This window comes from Vipera berus (assembly GCF_964194415.1).
Source record: "Vipera berus genome assembly, chromosome: 3".
Lineage (NCBI taxonomy): Eukaryota > Metazoa > Chordata > Lepidosauria > Squamata > Viperidae > Vipera > Vipera berus.
This window is the reverse complement of record NC_138204.1, coordinates 42,628,885-42,649,342: the sequence shown is the minus strand read 5'-3', so window position 1 is coordinate 42,649,342 and position 20,458 is coordinate 42,628,885. Positions and strand designations below refer to the sequence as shown.

At 36.9% G+C, this 20,458-nt stretch overlaps 1 protein-coding gene across 1 annotated transcript in view; it reads right to left on the bottom strand.

Moving 5' to 3' along the window:
* PLXNA2 (plexin A2) overlaps window positions 1–20,458 on the bottom strand; it is a gene marked incomplete at both ends in the record, with an annotated part of 426,608 nt that overhangs the window by 76,466 nt on the left and 329,684 nt on the right. The window contains one exon of the mRNA XM_081322621.1: window positions 7,200–7,317. Within this exon, the coding sequence (XP_081178747.1) occupies window positions 7,200–7,317 (118 nt within the window). The remainder of the gene's footprint in view (window positions 1–7,199; window positions 7,318–20,458) is intronic.

The following is a 20,458-nucleotide window of genomic DNA, read 5'->3' as shown; positions in this document are numbered from 1 at the left end:
ACTCCCTTTCTTCCATGCCTTTTCCCTTTGTTTCTTTTTCCAGCAGGGAAGGTAAGTGGCTGTTGCTGGATGGGGGAGGGAATAAGAGATTGTGAAACTGGGAAACTATCACAAAACACTGAAATTGAAGATTACATGACCATAGGAGCATCCAGAAGCAGCTGATAGCACTGAAACAGCCACAACTTTCTCAGATTTTAGGAATGTAATCTATCTATGTGGCTGCTAAATATCAGTCATGATTTGAGGGCACATATCTATCTATCTAGTCATCCATCCATCCATCCATCCATCCATCCATCCATCCATCCTGCTTACTATTATAGAGGTTGTAGGATTTTTTGTATATATTTGTTTTTAATTTGTATAAGCAACTAGAGTTTTCAGTTATATTGTGGCATTTTTCTATTCTCTAGCAACACTCCAGCTGCATTCCCTAGATGCCACCATTTTGGTGATGTAAATATGCAATGCATATAACTGTTTTCTTTATTGTACTCAGATCATTGCATTTTTAGAAGGTTTCATACAAGCTGCCATGTCTCATTTAGTGATCAAAGAAATCAGTGCACTGTCTTTGAATAAGCCTATTTTTTTTAAAAAAAAGATATTTCAACATCAAAGAATTTAGAAGTCATTAGGAAAAAAACACTATATATGGAATGATCACAGAGATTTCTACAGTTATGAGACTTCTTGTATTGAACTCTGAGTTTTATTCTCCATAATGATGCTTTAATAACATTTCTGTAATCTAAGCAGATGACTGAACTCATCACAAATAGGTACTTAGCAATTCTTGCTTAGATTACAGAATGGTTCTTTTGAGTCATGTTTTTTATCTTAGTTGCACTGAAATGATGATGATCATTTCCAGAGAAAAATGCTTTAAAAACTGAAAATGAAAGTAAAATACCATTAATATAACATAGCACTTAATGCTACATATAGTGCAAAAGTTGTATTTCAAAGAAATTTGAAATATTCCTTCATTAAATATTCTATGATTGACATCATAGTCTTTGGGTCTTAATATTATTTGGTTCTTGCTAGGTAAGTGGTTGAGTTTTCTGGAAAAAATGTAATTGGTTGTAATTGATTTTAAATGGTTATTTAAAAGACTTAGAAAGTCTGCATTTAGAATGCTGCCATTTGTATGTTTGTTTACCAAGGGAAGAAAGAGAGAGGTCTATAGACATTATTTTTCCAAGGTTTATTGTCTTTCACCTAACTTATGTTTGTGAGTCACCTGCCAAATATGGAAACAGATCAAGCACTGACTAATGTTATCCCAGAGTTTTTATTAACAGAATAAATGTGAAAATGACAGCCAAAATTGCTTGTGATAAAATAATAGAATATATAAGATGAATGACTGTCTACCACAATGATATGAAAACTCTCATTGAGCATTTTAGCACCAGGAGCTTTAGTTACAAGCCACACACTCTCTAATTTGAAACATGCAGTGTAGAAAAAAATGTTTTCTTTAGCTTTTCTGAAATCAAATACAAATTTATGCTCCACAATATGAGTTTGCAAGTAATTTTCAAATGGATTTAACAGTGACATGTTAAAGTGTTTACATATTTCTTAATTAAAGTATAGAAACTATAAAGTATAACAGCATGTTACGTAGAAACTTACAGATCATAATATAAATTCACTTGTCAATGATAATTGCAATCAATATTTTGAAAGCATTTAAAGTGAGTGCTCCTTTGTGCACAGGTGACTCTGCGGTTGTGTCTAATCTGTCTCTAGTTAGATCTGATTCAGAGCAGGTCAATTGCAAGGCCACATAAGGTGCCTCCCTCATGTGGAGATGGAGGTCAAGGATATGAAGGGACTGTGTGCAGAATACTGCCTGCCCAGTATCTTATTATCTGCATGTCTATGAGCTCATTCCAATTAGCCTTGCCAAGGACTGAAAAGAACCAGCTAGATAAGAGAGACTCTGCCCTCGCTTGGATGTTTCAGATGTTCTCTAAGATTGACTGGGGAGTACACCAATAAACAATGCTTTTGCTGTGCGTAAATTCCTGCTTGATAAAACTGCATAAATACAATCAGGGCTTTTTTTCTCATAGAACGCTCAGAACGGAGTTCCAGCACCTTTTTTGGATGGAACCTTGTAGGGTAGGCAAGGCGGGTTGTATGACATGTGTGAGTTCCGGCACCTTTTTCTTTTACAAAAAAAGCACTGAATACAATAAAGTCTGTGTAGGCAGACAGACATATTTGGGACACCCTGCCATGACTGGTCTCTGAATGCCACACCCTCAGAAACTCTTTCCAAAGCAGCAAGCTTGTGCTGGACTCAGCCTGGAATTTTATTGCATCAAAATTTATTATTTTGCAGAGGGGGGGGGCTTAATTTTGTATGTGTTTAGTTCAGTTGTAAGGACAGGCTTTCAGGAAAGAGAAAGGTCTTTTTTTGCAGGTGTTGGCCTTGTATCTGGAAAGGGAGAAATGTGGCAATATCCATGCTACTCTCCCAGGATTCTTTTCCAGGACCCCTTTCCATGACCCCTTTCACCACTTGTTACAATGCCTGAAAAAGGGTCTAGCAGCTGCAAAATGTTCCAATGAAATCAGTCTGCCCTTCCGTAATAGGGGCAATGCTAAGGTGAAATCCAGGAAACCTCTCAGATGCAGACGTTTTTCAGCAGTACCAGCATTAATAAAATGTGTGGTTGTAACAAAGAAGAGGTTAAAACAAACAAGCAGCTTATAAAAAGACAGCAATGGAAAATATGATTACCTTTCATGTATGCTTAACATATTGCTGTATGGTGCTTCAATTTTTCATTCAGGCACTGGTTATCACTTAATGTAGCCTAAAGCCATTGTTTTCCGCACACTGTTTTTTTAAAAAATGAAAATAGCACTGAGTACCCACCAGCCAAGGTATACATTGATTGATTGATTGACTGACTGATTGATTGATCGAATGAATGTTTGGAAACAGATTTAAAAATCAGTTAGAAATCATTTGTCAGTGAGCATAGAAACAGAATATCCCGTGATATAAAAAAAAATTGGCATCTAGGCAGCTTTGACGTTGCTTGCCAAACTAAAATTTACAGTCTACCTGTGCAGTATCTCATACCTCCAGTCTTCTGGTGACTCCATCTAAAAGCCCACAGGAAGACTTTATTCCTTTTCTAGAAAGCAATTGTCTCTGACCTTTGCCACCATTGCCATTATTTAATATAACACTAAATGGATTGAATTTTAATATATATATTTTCAAGAAAGTTTCGCTTGCAAGCAAATCCTTTTATCTGCTAACCCAGATTCATTTTGCCCATTCATTACTGTTTGCCTCTTTTATGCTTTCTTCTATATTAGGCCAATTTTCACTACAGAGGAAAATGTAGTAATAGTATCATTGATAAATATATAAATATATCAAGTTAACCCTCTTGCTTAAAATAGAGTGTTTGCTCAAACCCATCAGTAATGGTCCAAAGCATTTATTTATCAAGTAATATAGAGATGTTATGCTTATAGAATATAGAGTTGAAAGGTACCTTAAGAGGTCATTTAAGTTCAACCCGCTGTGCAATGCACGATTCAGTACAGCATCCCCCCTAGATGACTATCCACTTTTCTGTTTGAAAAACTCCAGTAAAGGGGAAGAAAACCCTCCATGTGGTAACTGTTTTCCTTTCTGAACAAACTTATTTAAGTTGAATTCCTCCTAATATCCTAATCTATCTCTACATCCTTGAAGTTTGTACCATTAGTTTTATTTTACCCTCTGGAGCAAGGGAGAATGTCCAAATCTTTTACAATGTGACTGCCTTTCAGATATTTAAAGGCAGCTATCATGTTCCACCTCAATCTTTTCTTTTGCAAGCTAAACATTCCTACATCTTTTAATCATTCTTTGTAAGACTTAGTTCCAGTTCTCTCACCATCTTGGTAACTCTTCTCTAGACTTCTTCCAGTTCATCAATGTCTTTTTCAAACTAGCTGTGCAGAACTGAATTCTAGATCTAAGTGAAGCCTGACTAAAGTGGAGTAGGAATCATCTCCCATAGTCTGCTCTTTGCTCTTGTTGCTCTTTTAAATACACTGTAAGATGTCATTGGTCTTCTTTGCATATGTTGAACTTAAGATTTACTAATACCTAGGACCTTCTCATATGTTTTGCTCTTGTGGCAGATTTCGTTCATGTGTACATAGTTTTATATTTCTCCCTGTTAAATTTTGTTCCATTTGTTTCCAGCCATTGTTCTAGCCCAAGACTTTTTTTTAATTCTCCCTTCCAAATATTAATCAATCCTCCTAGCTTTGTATCTTCTGCAAATTTGGTAAGCATTCATCCAACCCCCTCATTCATAAAAACGTTGAACAGCACTGGGCCAGGGCAGAGCCCTCTTGCACCCCATTCAGCATGTCTCTCCAGATAATATCAATGCCATTTATAACTGCACTTTGAGTACAGCCCTTGAACTGTGGATCTACCTGATATTTCAGTTCTCAAATCCATATTTCACCATTTTGTTAACAAAGATGATATAAGAGACTTTGTCAAAAGCTTTGCTGAAATCAAGATATGCTAGATTCATGGCATTTTCCAAATCAACCAAGTTAGAAATTCTATCATAAAATATATCACATTAGCTTGGCATGGTTTGGCATACATCCAGTTGGATCCTCTTAATTAATTCCTAGCTAAGTGCTTATAGACAAGCTGTTTGGTAATATGCTTAAGGACCTTGTCCAGTGCCAGTATCAGACTCACAAGCCTCCAATTTCTTGGGTCCTGTTTCATCTTTTTTTTAAATGGGGAGGAGGAAACCCCATGTCTTCTGAGACCTTGCCTACTCTTCAGGACTTTTCAGATATTACAAAAGTGCAATTCTGCAATTACCTCTGCTGATTCCTCCAATACCTTATGTATAATTCATGTGGTTTAGGAGTCTTTAACTCATTTAGCTTAGCTAAAATTCCCTCACTTGCTCAATGCTCAATGTCCTGTGTCAATTCCAGTTGACACAGACACATACACATCTGCCTCCAGTGGCACAATGAGGGTCAAGCAAGTGTTCCTTTACTTTCCAAAAGAAATACTTACCAAAATATTCTCCCTAGTCCACAATTACAATCATTAATAGATTTTTGATACTTCTTTTTTAAGTACAGTGTAAATCACCAATATAATATTGCTTTGTATACTTTTGAAATGAAACAGAACAGTTTGATAGATGAATGGTTATAAATACCAAAGCAGGTACAGAGACAAACAGATAAATGTTTACTAAACATGTTTAGTAACCCTAAAAGGGGGACTCCCTCTCGCCCAGTATTACTGTTTAGCAATATTTACCAATACTACAATAAGTTTCCATTCTAGTACAAAGTAATGAAACAAGAGGTGCAATTTAGTTTATCTATTGCTTCCTTTAGAAATTGTGGATAGTTAGCCATTGCTAACAAGTAGTTAGCACGAAATCACTGAGGCCAAATAGCCTTGTTCAGGCCAAAATGGAAATGAAGAAAAGCCCCAGGTGTGACTTTCATCAACATGAATAAAAAGGTTCATAATTAAATAATAGAAAAGCACAATGATTGCTTCAGGAATGGAAAACCACAAAAAGAAACTCTAGATTAAACACACTAATGGAAGCTGTATTGAATTAGAATCAATTTGCTATTTAAATGGGAAAAAATACTTTCACATTAAGGAAAGATGGATGATAAAAAAAGAAAACAGGACAGTGGGTGGGGGAAGGAGACAGGGGCAAAGAGTTTGTTTTTAATAGTCAAATAAAATTATTCCATAGTGTTCTAATATATACATAATATAATGGAAGGTGGCAGTTCCATAGATTAATTCCAGCTAATTAAGTTCCATAGTAATAAAGGTTCACATTATTAGTTTGAAAAGGAAGGATAACACAGATGAACTCAAAAATGTTGCACTGTCTAGTATATCACAGAAGATCTAAAAATTAATCACAGTTAAAGCCACAGTCAAAGAAATTACCTAAAGCATTTAGTGCTAAAAAACACTTTCTCCCAGGTGAGAATGTGTCACGATTTTATGAGCCAAGAAATTAAAAAAAGAAAGATCTAGTCAAACAATGTAAGAGTTGTATATCAGTATAGGACTGTGGTCCATGAATTAGATCAGCTAGTGCAAGCAGAATTAAAAGACAAACTAAGGTAGCCACTGTCAAATAATTATGCCATAACTCAGAATTGGAAAGTGGGGGGCCCTCACATACCATTGGTTCCAATTATTATTATTTGAATAGAATAGCTTCATTCTTGCACAATAACTTGATGTCAAAAAGGGGAGAGGGGAGGAACTCATAAGATCTGGGCAATTTATTTTATTTTCTTATTTTATTCATTACAATTAATGAATTTGATTTATATTTTACTTTTCTTCCTATGGCCCTGGCTTTGAGGTGAGGCAACTGCAGTTATTCATCCTTGGATAAATTTTCATTATGATTACTGAAAATGAATTGAAGGTAACTGACTTAAAGTGAGGACCCAGATTGTTGGGGGCAATTAAGCTGACTTTGTAATAATGCCGCTTGGGGGTGTGTGTGAAAGCCCTAACAAGCAGGCATATACATAGAATGAAGGCTACTGCTAAGCTTGTAAGCCGCCCTGAGTCTTCGGAGAAGGGCGGGATATAAATGGAATTAAAATAAAATAAAAAATAAATAAAAAACCATATTATGATATCGGGCATATAAAATGCCATATTGGACAGACTGTAAAGATTTGCTACCATTTGAACATATTAATAAACAGCATTTTAACTACTCTAGACCTAGTCCTAGAGGAGATCAACCCTGACTGCTCTTTAGAAGGCCAGATCCTGAAGCTAAAACTCAAATACTTTGGCCACCTAATGAGAAGGAAGGACTGGGAAAGATTGACGGCAATAGAAGAAAGGGAGGACAGAGAATGAGGTGGCTGGATGGAGTCACTGAAGCAGTAGGCGTGAGCTTAAATGGACTCCAGAAGATGGTAGAGGACAGGAAGGCCTGGAGGAACGTTGTCCCTAGGGTCGCGATGGGTCGGACACGACTTCACAGCTAACAACAACAAGACCTTGCCACTCCTTTTTTATTTGGTAAACAAGAAAGGGCTATTTTGGGTACTGCTTACAGTACTTGGTCTATGTTTATCAATCAAGTAAGAAGAATGGCTTGTAGGGTACTTACCACAAATGTGTAATGTTGTGCAGACTTGGCCACAAATTCTGATTTGCATTCTCCAATACAAAGGAGTGCAGGACCGGAGCTAATGTCAGGCTCAGCTTGCCCCATTTCACATACAATTCTGAAAATGTAAAATCCATAGTGAGTTCTATAATAAGAAAAAAATGCTATTATATATATGCACATTGTTCATCCATAATAGTATGGCTGATGCTCTCATCTGATGAATGAGCTAATTTTAGAGATTTCTTTCTTTTCTTTTTTTTGCTGTGCAATAATTTAACAGAAGAGAAAGTCAGAATTAGATATAATTATTGCAAGCTGTAAAGTTGAGTGCTAAGCAAAGCACAAATGGCAAACACATTATACTATTGAAAAGAAAGTGTGAAGACCCTGAAGTAATGGATGAGATCAATAATGGGAACAGCTTTCATTGTAGGTCACAGTTTAATCAGCAACAGGCACACAAACTCTAATAAGATATGATAGACTTGTCACATTTGTCCATGTTAGAATGCTCTAATGGTGATGAGAGAATGAGTTAAATTGATAAGGCAATAATATTTTGAGATAAACAGTAAATATGACATATTTGTAGAGAAAGAAAAGGTAATACATGAGCATTCAAACCAATTAACTGTGGTGTGAACATAAATGAATGGCCCTCTTCTCAGCTTCTCTTTGCATGCTCAATCAATACATGGGGAAAAAACGGGACTGTGGCCATCAGCATTAGCATCTATGCTTGAATGGCAGATAAATAGATAATATGATTATAGGCAAAATTTACATGTATGAAGGTAGGTCTTAAATATGTTCAATTGGACATGTTGTGTGGCTGGATTGTAGTTTTATATTGCCCAATAAGCTTGAAGCAACAGACATCACCATAATTGTACAAATTGAAGAGAAACATGGAAAGTGAATATGTGTTTCTGTTTCTTATGGGTTTCTTTGCTATTACGTTTTTCTCTTTCTGATGATGATTAATTCAATGTGCTGTATGTCAACAGGAGACTTATGCTTTCAGACTCAAGGAACAAAAAAAAGAGGAATCCCAGCCCAGAGGGCATTCTAAATATTGTATATTTTAAATACGTATGTAGGAAGTGATAATATAAACCTGTTTGATTTAACAGATTGTAACCATTTTTCATGGTACAATTATTCACCTCAGCTCTTATTGGACAAAATGCCAAACAAAATCTGTACGATCATCTGTAATAGAGTAATTGCATTTTAGTCATATAATCTTAATTTCTCTTCTAAAGCACCCAATTTCATTTTGAATGGAAAGTTCTCCTATATCAATCCAAAGAATAGACAAAAAATAAAATGCATACAGTACTTTTGGATTCTATACAAGACAATTCAACTATTCATCTTAGAATTAATTTTTATACTTATTGCTTTCTACTATAGATAGCCCTTAATTTAAACTAGTCATTTAGCAACTATTTGAAGTTACAACGACTGAAAAAAATGATTTAAAATTGGTCTTCACACTTGTAACCATCGCAGCATCCCCATGATCACTTGATAAAAATTTGGGTGGCAACTAGCTTGGCAAATGGCATGTAAGTATGATGGTTTTAACATTCTGGGGTCCTTACTGCCATGCAGAACCTTACTGGTCTGCTTCTAACAAGCAAAATTGATGGGGGCAGCCAGATTCTCTTAATGATGCATGAATCACTTAACAATTGCAATGATTCACTTATCATTCATGGCAAGAATGATTGTAAAAACAACCATGACTCACTTAATATCTGCCTTGCTTAGCAACAGAAAACCTGGTCCCAATTGTGATCATAAGTCTTATTCAGTATTATATTATTCATTTAAAGTTTATACAAAGTTTATACTCAGTTGTGTGTGCTTATCCTGAAGAAATCATTATCCTGAAGAAATCTGTTCTATTTTACCTTTGGAAAACAAGGCATAATAAGAGGCATTGTGTCAAAGATAGACAAAGAAGAAGACTTCCAGGGAAGAAATTGTGAACTGAGAACAGCTCTGCTAAAAGCAGAGTTGACAATCACTGCAAAATAAAAAGCTGTTGAATAGACCTTTGCAATTTCTATCTGGGCGAGCACTGGAGATGAACCACAAGTGTTCTGTAAAATAAGTTCTTTTGAGAAGACTGCAAGACAGTAATCTTTAGCAAGTTTAGGGCTCTGGGAGATGAAGGAATAACTATCTTTTTGCTCAACCCATGGTTGGTACCTTCAAAAGAACAATGGCTTCACATACTTCTTTTTCAAGCAATTTAGTGAATTTCTTGTCAACAGGTTTTCAACTATTAGAAACCTTTGGATTGACAAGTTTTATAACACTGGGTGAGTTTCTGTGAGGGATGGAGCCTACAGGTTGGGTGGTGGTGTGTGTGATATGAAATGGTAGTTTCCCAGGAAGGAGAGAGAGCACATTCCAAGGAGGGGATTGAGACAGGAAGCAATACAACCAGGAGCTGAATTGGAGAAAGAAGATTTAGGATAGCCACTCCCTAGAATTTCTCAGGATATATAGGTTAGTATTAAAGGTTTAGTCTGCCAAGATTCTGAAGTTTGATTGGCTTGATCTATTTCTTTCTAGGCCTGGCCTGATAATTTCAATCCTTAGAGAAAACAAAATTAAATACAAGTTTAAAGTTAAAAAATATTTTCAATTAACAGTAAAAGGGTAATTAGATTTTAGAAAATCACAAATAGACTAAGGTAGTTTTGAAATATGATTTTGGAATTAATTATAAGAATCCTCCCAATGGGAAAATGTTTTTGTTTTGAATTCTGCTAAAATGATAATATTCAATGGTACAATCATATACTTAGAAATTCTTTAGTGTCCTAGATTCAGTTTATTTGCCCCTGAGATTTAAATTCATTCAGGCTGAATAGGTATTCCCTAGCCATGTTTTTTCATTAATTTTAAACTTTCTCTTTCTCTTGAGTAGTTGTGTTTTTTATTTGGTGCCTACTAACATTTTGCGATACTCATTAAGTAGCTGCTGGTAAATTTATTTATTTTCCTTGTTCCCTCCTTTCTTTTCCTTTTATTTTGAACATTCCCAAACTTTTATTACAAATAAGACTTTCTTACTATTAGCACATTTTGCCAAACCAGGTTCACTCTGAGGATTAGACTTTCTAACACCATTTCTACAATTCTAGACTACTTTTCTCCTCGTTCCATTTCCTGTTTGTCTCCTTTTTGTTACCAGATCTCATTAAGCTTTTTGCACAGTCACACTGGGCTTCCTCTCTTAGTTTTTCCCCCCTTATTGAAATTGTTTGTACTTTTAGTGTATACGTTTGAAGGAGCTTTCTCTAATCTGAGGCTCCTTTCCTCAGCAGTTTATCATACTATGGATGACAACTCTTTCATTTTCTGAAGGCACAATGATATAGCAATCTTACCTAACCTGGGTCCTTGCCAGTAACTCCTTTCAACTCCTAGTCTTGTCAGCAATGGTTACTCTTTTTAAAGTTCTGTAAAACAATATTTTTAATCCTTTACTATCTTTGAATAGTAACATCCACTGACTAGTATAAAATTAAAGATGGTACATTAATTCCTATGGAACATCTCATCTGAGACAGAAGCACTAATTCATGCCAGGCGAGAACCACAGGTAAAGCCTGTTAGAAAATTGTGCTTTTGGAAAAGTCTAGGGGTCTGATTACTTTGTTAAGTGGCTCTTTACCAATATTAACCTAATTACCATTGACTGATAGCAAGGACAAAGTACAGTAAATCAATACTGTCTCAGAATCCAACCTGCTCACAGAATCCTTATAAGAGGCCTTTTATCTGGATTCAACTTGAAAAAGCAGCTGATCCTTGCTATTATCTGCCCAGGGTAAATGTTCTAATGATGTTAAGAATCTTTGAAAACTTGAGAGTACTAATTAGAGTTGTGATTATAAAATCAGGGTTTCCTAGTACGGTATCATCAAGAGAGGATAATTTTAATAATCTCCCTTTCTTCTAAAAATAAAATGAAACACTATGGCAAGTAAAGTATAATGGCTAAGTAGCCTATCCTTAGTCTGACTTATGATGGCATTAGTGCACAGCCTCAAGCTATTACAGTAATAATATTACTTTGCTCTTCTACATAATCTTTTATATGAGTATCAAAAGATACTTTATAAGCACCAGGATCCCCATACCACTCCAAGCAGTAATAACAGATAATAATAATAATAATAATAATAATAATAATAATAATAATAATGATGATGATGATGATGATGATGATGATGATGATGATGATGATGATGATGATGGAAGGGACCTTGGAGGTCATCTAGTCCAACCTCCTGCTCAGGTAGGAAACCCTATACCATTTCAGATATATGGCTGTCTAGTCTCTTCTTAAAAACTTCCAGTGTTGGAGCATTCCAGCTTCTGGAGGCAGGTTGTTCCATTGATTAATTGTTCTGTCAGGAAAGTTCTCAGTTCCTTCTCTCTTTGGTTAGTTTCCATTCATTGCTTCTTGTCTTGCCTTCAGGTGCTTTGGAGAATAGCTTGACTCCCTCTTCTTTGTGGCAACCCCTGAGATATTGGAACACTGCTATCATGTCACCCTAGTCCTTCTCTTCATTAAACTAGATATACCCAATTCCAGTAACCATTCCTTATATGTTTTAGCCTCCAGTCCCCTAATCATCTTTGTTGCTCTTCTCTACATTCTTTCTAGAGTCTCAACAACTTTTTTACATCGTGGTGACCAAAACTGGATGGAGTATTCCAAGTGTGGCCTTACCAAGGCATTGTAAAGTGGTATTAGTACCACTAATTCTATCCCTCTGTTAATGCAGCCTAGCACTGTGTTGGCTTTTTTGGCAGCTGCAGCACACTGTTGGCTCATATTTCATTTTGTTAGATAGTGCCCAATGTTCGAGTCTGTCCAGATCCTCCTGTATCTTAAGCCTATCTTCTGGAGTATTGGCTATTCCTGCCAGCTTGGTGTCATCTGCAAATTTGATGAGTTCCTCATCTATCCTTTCATCCAAATCATTGATGAAGATGTTGAAGAGCACTGGGCCCAGAACAAAGCCCTGGGGCACCCCACTACACACTTTCCTCCATGTAGATGTAGTTCCATTGATCACACACTGAGTATGGCTGATCAGTCAGCTATGAATCCATCTGGTGATGATGCTATCTAACCCATATTTTTCTATCTTATCAAGTAGTAGCTTGTGGTCTACTTTATCAAATGCCTTATTGAAGTCCAAGTAAATTATATCTACAGCATTCCTCTGGCCCACTAATTTTGTCACTTGGTCAAAAAATGTAATAAGATTTGTCTGGCATGATCTATTTTTGACAAACCCATGTTGGCTTATGGTAATGACTTTGTTTGCATCTAGGTGTTCGGTGATTCATTACTTGATTATCTTTTTCAGAATCTTCCCAGGTATAGTTTCCTGGATCCATTTATTTCCCTTTTTTGAAGATGGGAACTACATCAGCTCTTTTCCAGTCCTCTGGTAGTTCTCCAGTGCTCCAGGATCTTTGAAAGATATAGTTCAGTGATCCTGAGATCACATCTGCCAGTTCCTTCAGAACCTTGGGGTGTAATCCATCTGGTCTTGGTGATTTGAACTCATCTAGGATGGACAAGTGCTCACTTACCATTTTCTTGCCTATCTTAACTTGTGTTTCTAATCTGTTTAGCTTTTCTGCTTTTTGAGAGGAGACAACCAAGATGGTTATCAACTTTGTAATTTGCCTAAAATGAATTAGGAACAGAATCTCCCACAATTGTCATATGTATGCACTGCTTCCTCAAGTCAGAATCCATGAACATGTATTAAAATGTGAATATTTGGTAGCATTGACAGAAATGTGGCCTCCACCCACTTCACTTATGTTTTTAGGCAGACGGCAACTGAAAAAAAAATCTACGTTTTCTTCCTCCCATGACCTTATTACTAGCTGTCCTGTAATTATTAGCATTTAGCAATGATATTTTCTTTAATATAGAATTGTTACCACATGAAATCTGTTACAGTAGACTAAAACTGATGTGAATTATTAGAAAGGACTCATCCAATTTAGAGTGCAAGTGGGTAAATCAAATTTAATACTCCTTATAAAGAGAACATTGACATTACTGATGACTGGAAAAGGCCAGGATTTTCTCTCAAAGGTTGGAATTGTGCTTGGTTAGCCATGTACATGGAGAAACATTTAAAAATAACTTTTCCAACTACAATTTTGAAGATCTGGAGTCAGTGATTTTATTACTGGTGCTTGCTGCTCCTAAATCTGTTGATTCTAATAGGAGTACATAGGTGACCTGAGACTAAAGCAGTTGAGCTAAATTGAGCTTCTGAGAACTACCAGAAAAAATGACTACCAGAAAAAAAATATCTTTCAGAGACAGACTACCCTGGTCCAGCCCAATCCAGCCCCACTGGAGCTGAGCAATCAATTTCATATCCTCCCCCAAAGGGATATCAAGTGTAAGGAAAGAAAATAGACCAGGCTTCCTCAAGGAAAAAAAAAGGTGTATGTTGGTGCATGTGGTGTTGGTAGGGAAAATGATATGCTTCTCAGAGGAATGGATGCAATCTCCCAGGAACAAAGATCAAAGATGTGACTAAGAGGTTTACTAAAATAATCAAATCCACAGATTATTATCCCTTTCTCCTCTTTCATTGTAGGGAAGAATGATCCAACAAAGTGCCTTAGTGCCTTTGGAAGTTGCCAAGAAAACAAGATGGGACAGACTGCCTAGAAAGAAGTTTCCGTAGAAGAAAACAGAGATGGAAGCAGTGCATCAGTCCTCTGATGGAAAGAGAAGGGAAGTCCACTGTCCATTATGCTCTTGAGTGAAAAAGCCCCAGGAGCGCTGGTTGAGAGGGTGTCATATTTGTCAAAAAAAGTATAGCAATTGTAACAGCACAATCAAATCTCTGTCCCTTTGTATATGAATGCAGTTTAAGAAATAGAGCTACAATGGGGCTGCAGTAAGCACTACTGTGCTCTCTTCGACCTTCCCCTTGTCATAAATGTGATGTAAAAGGAAAGGCAGATTCCTATACATGGAATATAGCATAGCTACATTTGTCATTTTTACTTTCTAGAAGTACTTCTTTAATCTTTTTTCCCCTGTGAAACTGGTAGGATTGCATTTCAGAAAGTACCATGAATAAATCACTATAACAGGGGCCTCTTTGCTTATGAGTTGTTGCCAGAGCAGCAGTAAGCTACTACAGAACACACAATTATTCTGTAGAAAACTCTGCCATACCATTCTGTGATGGCTACCATTATAAATAGCTCTTAGGAGATTTAACATTGACCATAAGAAATATCTCTGTTGGCCTTTAGACATATAAACACAGAGTTTTTCTCTATTTACTGAGAGTACTTTCAGTGGCACTGTTTGACTCCACTTTAATTCCAAAGTTTCTCACAAATTAATCTGAAACTGACCTTCAGTTATCTTTTGTTCTGCTGGACTTGAAGATAGTGAACAGGCAAGAGAACCCTATGAACTCATCAGTTCTTCCTGCAACTGACTAATAGGAGTGTTCGAAACAGAACTCAAGCAGGGCCTAGTCCTTCGAGCTTCAAAAGTCTCACACTCTCACCACACGTTGCAATAACAAAAACAATAAATAATTGTTACAGGAAGGTAAAGTTATATAAAATCATAGGATCATAGGGCTGTTTAGCTCAGAAGGTTCTACAAGTAGCCCTCAAGTTATCACTGGTTGCTTAGAAACCATTTGAAGTTACAACAGGTTCCTCCCCCAAAGGTACTTATGATCCAGTTCTGAAGTTCTGAGTGGTGTCCCCCCGACAGTCACAACTGGCCACATTTATGACCGCAGCATACTGTGCCATGTGAATCAATTTATGTTTTTGCTGAGAATCAGTGTTTTCTTCCAGTTTTCAGCAAAAATGCTCTATAATGAACAATAGATTTGCTTAACAAACATGGCATTCACTTATTGACTGTATTTGTTTAACAACCACAGGCTCCATTAGAGTCATAGGTTGAGGATTACCTATATTCTACTAACTGTGAATGCCCTCCCAACTACTTACTAACCCTTCCCTCCTTACACTCTGCATGTTGCGATGATCTCCTGCTTCCTGTTACTGCTAGTTTTTGTACCTTCTGCCTTCTTCCCTGCATAATCTGAATACTCTAAAACTAGGCAAGCACAAGAAGAGGAACACAATAAATATTGTGAGCAATGACAAAAGCTGCTGCAAAGATTCAGGAGAGAAAATTATTCTGTTGCAATAACCATCACTGACGGACATAGAAACGATGCTTACTGCATCTTAGGATCCTATGACTGTCACCTGCCTGGAAAATGCCTGACCTGTATTTAGCCATGCTATTGTTGTCCTTAGATCAGGACTTCAATAGGTTTTGTGCTATTCTGTTTTCTTTATGTAGCTGACACAGAGACAGTTGCTGAAACATTATTGTAAAAGTATAAATGGGCACGTCTAGGAGATATTTACTTAATGCTCAGGAAAGGAAAATGTAGACAAAACAGCTCAAATATGAAGCACAGAAAGGACCCTTGTGTAATATTTTTTCAGGCTCAAATTTCAGAGCCCACCAGCAAGAAAGGAGAGAAAACTGTTGAACCATCTCATACAGTCATTTTGAAAAAGGAAACACACCTCTGGAAGGGCAGGATGGTTAGGATATTTCCTCTCAGCATACAGATGATAAACTGAGAGCAATATTTGCAGGGCACAAAAAGAAAGGAAATAGAATTTCAAAAATAAAACCAAGGGAGGTGTGTCTCTGTAAAAAAGACAAAAGAATCTCACTAAAAATATATAACAGTAATTGTATGTAGGTTCTGTATCCAGTTTGTTTATACTAGATACATCTTTTCCTTTGGTTCAGATTCAGCAGGAATTCTATTTTGCAGAAACCCAAGTGCAAAAGTTAGGAAAAGATCAGTCCTAATGTGGTGCTGTAAAGGGCACCCAAATTCCGCAAATTGGCCCCAATCAACTGTACATTTTCTGTGTGATGTTCCTCATTTTTTCTACATCATGCATCTAATAAAATGGATTTTAGTTGCTTTTGCTATGTACACATAGACTTTACAGTTCCACAAGTCCTTCATTTCTTTTTGCCATCAGAGACTAACCCGATTATGCTTCTGCTAATGCTTTTAGTCAATGGCTCAACGTTGTCTTTCTTTTCTTTCCTGCATGGGTGAGCACGATTCTCCTTTCAATACACTCACTCCCCCTTCCTCTCCTCCCCCCATGGAAAATCTGCAAAAACAAAATAAGCAGCAAATACAGGGATAGGTGTCACTGGGGAAGGGGTTATTTTCCTGTCCTTTGTTACATGCCTGTTTTCTAATTTTTAGCTGACATTTTTCTTAGGGAAATAAATGAATTGACTCCTGGAGAGGCCTATTTGGATTAAACTGCTGTCACTGCCTTGCATGCTTAACAAATGGATGCCTGCATCTGGCAGCATGGCTGGATGCATTCCAACTGGAGTGGGTAAGATAATGAATGTAAACCTGCAAGGTTGCTCCGAAGGAAAGTGGCTTAGCAAAACAGGAGGCCAAACTTTGGCGGAAAACAAAATGCTTAATAAATAAACATTTTAAAGGGTCATTTAACCCTTGAGCTAAAAATCTAGTTTGTTCACTCTGAGATGGCCTAACCTTGATCACTGGGATGCCACTGAATTTTTATTAGTCGAGAATCTGGCTTGACAATTACAGGGTTCTCACTGTACAGTGCAGTGGAATAAGAAAGAGGGAAATATCAAGCATTTAGAACCGTCTGAATCGTTGGGCTGGAAGCTGCCTTCAGAAGTCATTCGGGAACTGATTAATCAAGGGTTAATTAAGCATAAACTATTAGTAACATATGCTTCCTCTACCCAACAATGTGCCTTATGGGTCATGTTGGCACTATGAAAAGAAGCTGAGGATTGTTAAGGATGTCTAGAAGCAAGAAAAAGAAGTAGAATGCCGCCAGGAAAATAGTGGCCCCATTTCAAAATGCTCATGCACACTGAGAACACATCAGGCAGAATGCAGTAAACTAGAACAGTAAATTAGTTTTAATATACAGTCAAAGACATGGGAAATTTCAGGCACACATTGCTACACAAAGCAATGGGGCCGTTGGAAAAGTATACTGAAAGATAAACTGAAAGATAAAAAGGACAAGTATAAGAAGTGGAAAGAGGGGCACATAACTAAGGCAGAATATCAGCAAACAGCCCGTGCCTGCAAAGATGAAGTGAGGGAAGCTAAGGCTCAAAATGAACTCAGGCTTGCGACCAAAGTCAAAAATAACAAAAGAAGCTTCTTTCAACATATAAGAAACAAGAAAAAAGTTAAGGAAATGATTGGTCCATTAGTGGGGGAAAGTGGCAAGAAGGTGACAAGCAACAGGGAGAAAGCAGAACTATTTAACTCATTTTTTGCATCTGTCTTTACACAAAGGGAAAAAACAGTCCAACCTACCAAAACCAGTGCCATAAAAAACAGAATAGAAACGCAATTTAAGATAGGCAAGAAAATGGTAAGTGAGCACCTGTCCAGCCTAGATGAATTCAAATCACCAGGACCAGATGGATTACACCCCAAGGTTCTCACGGAACTGGCAGACGTGATCTCAGAACCACTGAACTATATTTTTCAAAGATCCTGGAGCACTGGGGAACTACCAGAGGACTGGAAGAGAGCTGATGTAGTTCCCATATTCAAAAAAGGGAAAAAAATAGATCCAGGAAACTACAGACCTATCAGCCTGACCTCATTACCTGGGAAGATTCTGGAAAAGATAATCAAACAACAAATCAGCGAACACCTTGATGCGAACAAAGTTATCACTAAAAGCCAACATGGGTTTGTCAAAAACAGATCATGCCAGACAAATCTTATTGCATTCTTCAACCAAGTGACAAAAGTAGTGGACCAGAGAAATGCTGTAGATATAATTTACTTGGACTTCAGTAAGGCATTTGATAAAGTAGATCACAACCTACTACTTGATAAGATAGAAAAATGTGGGTTAGATAGCATCACCACCAGATGGATTTGTAGCTGGCTGACAGGCCTCAATGTAACTGCATCTACATGGAAGGAAGTGTGTAGTGGGGTGCCCCAGGGCTCTGTTCTGGGCCCAGTGCTCTTCAACATCTTCATCAACGATTTGGATGAGGGGATAGATGGGGAACCCATCAAATTTGCAGACGACACAAGCTGGCAGGAATAGCCAATACTCCAGAAGATAGGCTTAAGATACAGGAGGATCTGGACAGACTTGAACATTGGGCACTATCTAACAAAATGAAATTCAATTGTGAAAAAAGTAAAGTTCTACATTTAGGCAGGAAAAATCAAATGCAGAGGTATAGTATAGGTGGTACCTTGCTCAATAGTAGTAACTGTGAGAGAGATCTCGGAGTCCTAGTGGACAATCACTTAAATATGAGCCAGCAGTGTGCTGCAGCTGCCAAAAAAGCCAACACAGTACTAGGCTGCATTAACAGAGGGATAGAATTAGTGGTACTAATACCACTTTACAATGCCTTGGTAAGGCCACACCTGGAATACTGCATCCAGTTTTGGTCACCATGATGTAAAAAAGATGTTGAGACTCTAGAAAGAGTACAGAGAAGAGCAACAAAGATGATTGGGGGACTGGAGGCTAAAACATATAGGGAACGGTTGCTGGAATTGGGTATGTGTAGCTTAATGAAGAGAAGGGTGAGGGGTGACATGATAGCAGTATTCCAATATCTCAGGGGTCGCCACAAAGAAGAGGGAGTCAAGCTATTCTCCAAAGCACCTGAAAGCAGGACAAGAAGCAATGGATGGAAACTCATCAAGAAGAGAAGCAACCTAGAACTAAGGAGAAATTTCCTGACAGTTAGAACAACTAACCAGTGGAACAACCTGCCTCCAGAAGTGGTGAATGCTCCAACACTGGAAGTTTTTAAGAGGAGACTGGACAGCCATTTGTCTGAAATGGTATAGGGTTTCCTGCCTGAGCAGGGGGTTGGACTAGATGACCTCCAAGGTCCCTTCCAGCTTTATTATTATTATTATTATTATTATTATTATTATTATTATTATTATTATTATTATTATTATTATTATTATTATTAGTAGTAGTAGTAGTAGTAGTAGTAGTAGTAGTAGTAGTATATTTAACTTTGGAGTAGAATACATGCATGTGTGGGCACATATGCATGCACACAAAGGCACACCTACATCAGAATTTTATTTGCAGAATTTCTTTCTATTAAAAAGTCATTGATTTTATTGTTTGCATTTTAGATTTCTACTTGATATTTGTGCATATGCTTTGTATGAAAGAAAAACTGCATTAAATCAGAGTAGGCATGCTTTTTTGAGCTGATGGCTGCCTCTCTAAAAGTGGATATTCATGGTAGAAAAAGTAATAGACGAAAAGGTGAAAGACTGAACCAAAAATAGGGAAAAATTAATGTTGAATCAAATAAACAAATCAATAAATTAAATATCTTAGGATATGGGTGGAAATGTGGCAAAAACAATTCTTGGCTCTTAGGAAATGAAGAAACAACTTAGTTGGATGCATGAAAGGAACATCAGTCTTTCCTGGTCATACATACCTCTTTTCTGAAAGAAAGGCTCCCCTAGTTCCAATACTATGGAAAACTGTTTATATATCATTTAATTACACATTATTTAATGGCTATAAGAATGGAATTGCTAGTGACAAAATTTGATTTCAAATAGGGGTACTATTTGAAATTTCAGTTAGAGTCAGTTGAGGTTGATAGAGAAGAGTAGGTTGGGGATATATTTGAATAGATATTAAATTGAAAGGTGAAAGGAAATTGACTAAACTTGAAAGTTGTATTAACTAGCAGTTCAGGAGGTTTAAACCATAGTAATTTGGAAATGAGTCAGGTTAAGGGACAGCCTATTATATTTTATACTTACACCATTGATACAATATGAAGCTTTGCTTCTCTGAATGACTGTCATTGCAAATAGATTTACAGAAGTCATCCCAACTAAACCTAAAGTACCTCATTATAAATTGGACAATGATCAAGATACCAGATAATTATCACTTTTGCTTTATTAGTAAAGACTGCTTGTTGCTGAAAACTACACATTGGAATTCTATTTAATATTTTTAGGTCTGACTATATTGCTAAAAAGGAAGAAATTCCATTAAGGAAAAAAATAATGTTTCATTGTAAACAGAAAGAAGTATCTCTTGGAATCAAAGCT